Source organism: Frankliniella occidentalis, unplaced genomic scaffold (assembly GCF_000697945.3).
Source record: "Frankliniella occidentalis isolate FOCC.00 unplaced genomic scaffold, Focc_3.1 Scaffold32, whole genome shotgun sequence".
In the NCBI taxonomy this organism is placed as follows: domain Eukaryota; kingdom Metazoa; phylum Arthropoda; class Insecta; order Thysanoptera; family Thripidae; genus Frankliniella; species Frankliniella occidentalis.
The window spans coordinates 1174347-1179888 of record NW_026267162.1 but is presented as its reverse complement, the minus strand read 5'-3'; the positions used below and the strand labels follow the sequence as shown (position 1 = coordinate 1179888).

At 54.1% G+C, this 5542-nt stretch overlaps 2 protein-coding genes across 3 annotated transcripts in view; both read right to left on the bottom strand.

Moving 5' to 3' along the window:
- Positions 1-918, bottom strand: part of LOC113210479 (zinc finger protein 135) — a 177425-nt gene extending 176507 nt beyond the window's left edge. Inside the window, exon 1 of one of the 2 annotated variants that reach the window (XM_026420230.2) lies at positions 581-918. Coding sequence is in view for 1 of the 2 variants with exons in the window: in XM_052265873.1 (XP_052121833.1) it covers positions 581-694 (114 nt within the window). In the remaining variant the exon portion in view is untranslated. The remainder of the gene's footprint in view (positions 1-580) is intronic. The other variant, XM_052265873.1, reaches the window with a different exon arrangement.
- A 1125-nt stretch (positions 919-2043) lies between these two features.
- Positions 2044-4802, bottom strand: LOC113204866 (facilitated trehalose transporter Tret1; the record flags this gene model as incomplete). The annotated part of the gene is given in 5 exon segments (XM_052265872.1): positions 2044-3320; positions 3411-3519; positions 3594-3914; positions 3998-4270; positions 4357-4802. Coding segments are annotated over 5 exon segments (1418 nt in total), but the record flags the coding sequence as incomplete, so codon positions are not given.
- Between the last annotated feature and the right edge of the window lie 740 nt (positions 4803-5542).

Below are 5542 nucleotides of genomic sequence, written 5' to 3'. Positions count from 1 at the left end.
CCCGCCCCTTTCTTTCCACAAGGGTGTTAAATACGTTAGGCGACAACGAGGAAGCAGAAGCATTGCCGTCCATGGACGGAAAAGAAAACGATGTACAAAGATAGACAACATGTTCCGGCCGATAATAATAATTCTACGCGGACTTGCAAGGCTCGCTCAAACGGCTCAAACCCCCCAAAAATACGTCGCGTCATCCTGCGGAGGTTGATTGATTTTCGCAAAATGCTTTCTCCGTTAACAACGCCAGCTTGCCAAGTCGCCGGGATAAAATTAAAACGCTTTCGTCCGATATAGTTAGAGCAGAGCATTGGTTATGTTATTTTTCGTCCGCCTCGCGCGCCCCGCGCCGCGCCCACAGCGGGAGGCCGCTATAGGTTATGTTGTACCGCTGGCCTGGAGACTTAGTGTTGTTTACATAGTTGAGACAAGAATTTGAGATGTATGAGTTAAAGATACGCAGTTTGTTTTACTGGCACTCTGATGTTGAGCGTAATAAAAACAATTACCAGAAAGGCCAGCCCTCCTGGCCAAACGAACACACCAATCACAACAGAACGAACGGCGATGGAAAAAAACTTACCTCAGCACTAATCCAGAGAATGTAGGAGATGAGAAGGAATGATTCGCCCAGAGGGTTTCTTGCCACAACTACTTGGACACGTAATCCGTTCAACGATATCAACAAACACAACATCACAAGGTGTAAACACTGGCTTCCCGCGTCCGACTGTCCGACTGGTAGTTCGGTGGTGCACCGCGGTGGCTGGCTAGCGGAAGCGGGGGGCGGTGGGGGTGTCAGCCAGTCTGTGGCGTTGTCGCCTGTCGCCAGTTTGATCCGAGAGGCCACGCACTGGCCAGGAAATGGCACTTATTCTTGACTTGACATCGATAGTCTTCCCAGCGAAAGAATAGTGAAGTGCGGATGGCGGATTCCGTGGCTCTTTTCCCCCACTACTCAGTTCTCACCAATCAGTACACAAGAAACTGAGTAGTGGGGGAAGAGAGCCACAGAATCCGCCATCTGCACTTCACTATTCTTTCGCTGGGAAGACTAGACACGCATTTGCGCCGTAGACTGAACTCTACAAAATTAGCTCTCGCTCAGAGACGCTCGCTCGCCTGCCTCCGCAGAAAAGCTTTGACAACGTCACAAAACAAAAGACAAAAATATGACCATCGATATTTCTCTCGATGCTCATTAACGTTCTGAGTAGCCTATTTCTTCAACACCCGGGTGCAAAAATGTAACCGCCCCCCCTCTCCCTCCCTCCCTCATCTCGCTTCCCCAGGCACGCGCCTCGCATGCGCCCGGCCGCGACCCCTGTGGCCCCCCATCCATCCCGACATTCCTTGCTTTCATTCTGAAGAGAACTAATAACTCCCCCCGGTTCCTCTTTGCTGTTTGTCGGACTTCCCCCCCGGGCCCCGGGAGGAGGTTGTGGCGCTGCTGACCCGCCAGCGACACAACACCCCGCCCCTCTCCCTCCTCTTTTTTCGCCACTGCGGTCTGGTCTGCACCCGCGAGCCAAATGACGTTACCGACCGACCACTTGGCATACTAATATGACGAGTTACCACTGTGGTTAGTGGCGGTAAAACAACAGTAAAACAAAAGACCTGCATGCTCCCCTCAGTACCTAGTTGCCCCCGCTATGAAATATGGTTCTAACCACGCGAGCCGCTAAACGAGCACTGGCTTCTACCTGATTTGAAACGACCTGCGCAAGGCATTCAGCTGCAGCGACATCGGCAAGCGCGCGGTTAGTGGGGGAGGGGGAGAGGCGGCGCAAGGTCTGCAGCGCCTGCAGTCCGCGCTGGGGCAGACGGCTGGGTTCGGAAGTCAATTGGGTTGCCTAGCCTTCCGGCGCTCAGTGGGTGGGGAGTCATGCGGCTATGCCCGCCAAGTCTACAGGGGTTTAAAGGAGTAAACCACACATAGGAGTCATAGTAAGCAGGCGCAGTATCATACGCCAAAATTCTAACTATTTTTTGTAATATTTAATTTTAATTGCATCGAATTTATGTCTGTAAAGAAGAAAAGGGTTATCATTTTCAGTTTATTTTTACTGACATCACACTTACAATCTACTCACCAACAGCTTGATAAATTAAATGCCTGTTTATGGATACATTTCACACCAGTTCCAATAGAATAATATGAAGCCCACCAAAAAGTTTGTGTCATAATTTACCCCAAAAGATTTCATTGAACCACATTCAATTAGCTGAGCTAATGGAACAATAAATAAAATCTAGTAAGATAATCACACCATCAAGTCTTGTAATTGACTGAAGTCCTTGCTGCGGAAAGGATACTGCCATGTTGTAAGAAGGAATCATCAACACTGGTCAAAATTTATGTCAAAGGGTAAGAAAGGACGATGCTTCTTTTAGATTGGCTGACAGTAATACTGGAATGAGAACCCTAGGTTGGGTGCGCTGTGACCCGCTGCTTTTTGATCTCAACCGCGATTACACTAAGATACCAAGCTATCCGCTAAAGCCAATACTGCATGTTGTCATTTAAATGACGAGTGGTTGTGACCACTGTGGAATGAAATCAGTACCATAATATTGTGACAATGAGATAGATGACTAGGATCACACTGGAAGAGTTCTTACCATTATATATCTCTTACAATGCTAGTCAATTTGGTCCCTAAAGCACAAAGCATTTTTGTGCAAATTGAGCACATAAAAATCAATCACAGAAACATACATAGCATACATTCACTTACATAGGTACATCATACATACATTATAATACATTAATATAAGGGCAATCTACACATTTAAAAGTGTGTAACAGTGTAAAAAGAACAATAGCCTGTCATAAATCTATCACAGACAATTTCTCGACAGCAAAAACTCAGCTTTTAACGGACAGATGAGAATGATACAAAAATTGCCATATCATGTATAGGACTATTTCACAGGGCTAAGAGAGGCAAATACCCCTTAAGTTTTAAAGAAATATGAAAATATTTACGTATGCGCACATTATCTCCTCCTGCGATTAAATAAGCAGTGAGTCTTTTTTTTTTCTGCTGCTCAGCGTCCGTTAAGCATGTCCTGGATCTCCTGCAGCGACTTCCCTCGTGTGTTAGGCAATAGGAAGGTGAAGAGAGAGGCTAGCACGCAGAATGCGGCCAGAGCCCAGAAGGTCATGTCACCCCCAATGGCGTGCTCGACCTGCGCGAAGAAGAGGGTGATGAGGAAGCCGAGCAGCCAGCAGAAGGACGCGCAGACCGAGGACGAGATGGCCTTGACGTCCGGGGCGAACACTTCGCCCATGACGGCCCAGGGCAGTGGGCCAAAGCCTGAAACAAGCGAGCGAGCGGGTGTGGCGGTTAGCAATGCACGAGCTTTGGCCACAAAATGCGATAAATTTGTGGTCGCAAAGACCCTACCGAAGCAATACACGATGATGTAGAACACAAGGGAGCCGACGGGAAGTGCTCCTACGGCGGATATATCCTGACCCGTTCCGAGTAAATGGAAGAAGTATCCGAGAGCAGCCTGGAAAGAGACAAGAAAGGTTTAAGGATTTTTCTTCTTTGCCGAAACTGCAATTTTTAAGAGAAGAGACTTACGTGTGCCGCGGCCATGCCGAATCCAGAGAAGATGAGGAGGGCTTTCATGCTGAAACGCGCCGTCAGCGCCAGGGTGCCGGCCGAGGCCGCAATCTGCACCAAGCCGATGATGATGGTGCAGATCTCAGGGGCCAGGCTGGAGCCCGTCTTCTTGAAGATGTCCTGGGCGTAGAAGAGGACGGCGTTGATGCCGGAGAACTGCTGGAAGAACAGGAGTCCGCAGCCAAAGTAAAAGGCCTTGATGTTGCCGCGGGTGGCAAAGATCTGGAAGAAAGACTGGACCAGGGGTTTCTTCTTGGCCAGCGCCTCCTGCGTCTCCTCCTGTTTGGAGAACAGAACAAACAACGAGTATGAGAAACGAGTCCAGGACTCCGGGCGCCCGGTGGGGTACTCGGGGTACTCGCCTCCAGCTTGCGCATCTCGCCGATGATGCCCTTGCGGTCTTGGCCGCGCAGCCACTGCAGCGCGTCGGAGGCCTCCAGGGTGTCGCCGCGCGCCAGCAGCACGTACGGAGACTCGGGCATGGCGAAGAAGGCTGCGGCGAAGAGGACCGGCACCAGGCCGCTGCCGATGGCCAGCCACATGGGCGACACGTAGGGGCCGATGGCGAACGGCACCATGAAGCCCACCGTCAGCGAGAGCTGCATCAGCGACCCCAGCGTGGAGCGCACGCTGTCCTGTGTGCAGAGAGCAGGTGGAGGTTGTGAGCGGGGGCCAAGTCGGGCGCCGCCGGCCGGCGAGGGAGGAGGGCCTAGAGACTCACGGTAGCGATCTCTCCGATGTACATGGGCAGGACGGTGAAGATGCAGCCCGTGGCGACGCCGGCGATGAAGCGCGCGGCGTACAGCCAGGAGGCCGAGCCGGCCGCGGCGATCAGCACCCAGGAGAGCAGCAGCAGCACCGAGTCGCCGAGCAGGGTGGGCTTGCGGCCCAGCTTGTCGGCCAGGATGCCGGCCGGGATGGGGCCGATGGCGGCGCCCAGCGGGGTCAGGCTGCCCACCCACGCGGCCTCGGACGGCAGCAGCGAGAAGGTCGTCTCCCGCACGGGGTGCGCGAAGGGCACGAGGGTGGCGTTGACGCCGCTGCCCCTCATGAACGTCACGTTGGCGATCTCGACCGGCGGCGCCGTCGAGTTGTCCGGCATGAACTTGGGCAGCGACGGCGACGTCCAGCACAGCACGCAGCCCGCGGCCAGCGCGATCAGGTTGGCTGCGGAGAGAGCAAACGGCGCCGTTACAGTAGAGTGACCTATAAGGAGAGGAGCGACGCCCACGTCAGCTGACCCCCCGGGTCAGGCCCGGGCCGGGCTGCCGCGAGCTTACCCGCACTCCCTGATTTGCACCCGGGCCCCGGGAGGGCGCCCCGAGGGGTCCGCACCCCGGCGGACTGTACCGCGCCCGCACTTCACACACCACCACCAAAGCCAGCAGCTCAAAACACCCGGCCTGGCCGACCGGAAGTGCTACCGGCCGCCAACACCTCGGTGTGAAGAACTAACCTCGCGCCCCGCAGCGGTGGGCCGAGCCGGGCCGGGCATCCGGCGGTGTCGGCTGCGGATCCGGAAACAAAAGCGAAGCCTGCGCGGCGTAGCGTGGCGTGGTGAGGGGATGCTGAAGTGATCCCGCTCATCCAGAGGGAGCGGCGGCGCCTGCCGCCCCCCAAAACAAAAGGGGGGCCTTCCCTGCCTGCTGAAAGCACACACACACACTCGTACAGGAAGCAGATGGGAAGCCAGGCAAGCAAGCAGAGGCAGCTATCGCACACAACACACACGGATACACTCCCTCCTCCCTTCCTCCCTCACTCGATCACTCACTCGATCACATCACTCGCTCGATCACTCGGGTCGATCTATCACTCACTCACTCACTCACTCACTCACTCACTCACTCACTCACTCACACACTCACTCACTCACTCACTCACTCACTCACTCACTCACTCACTCA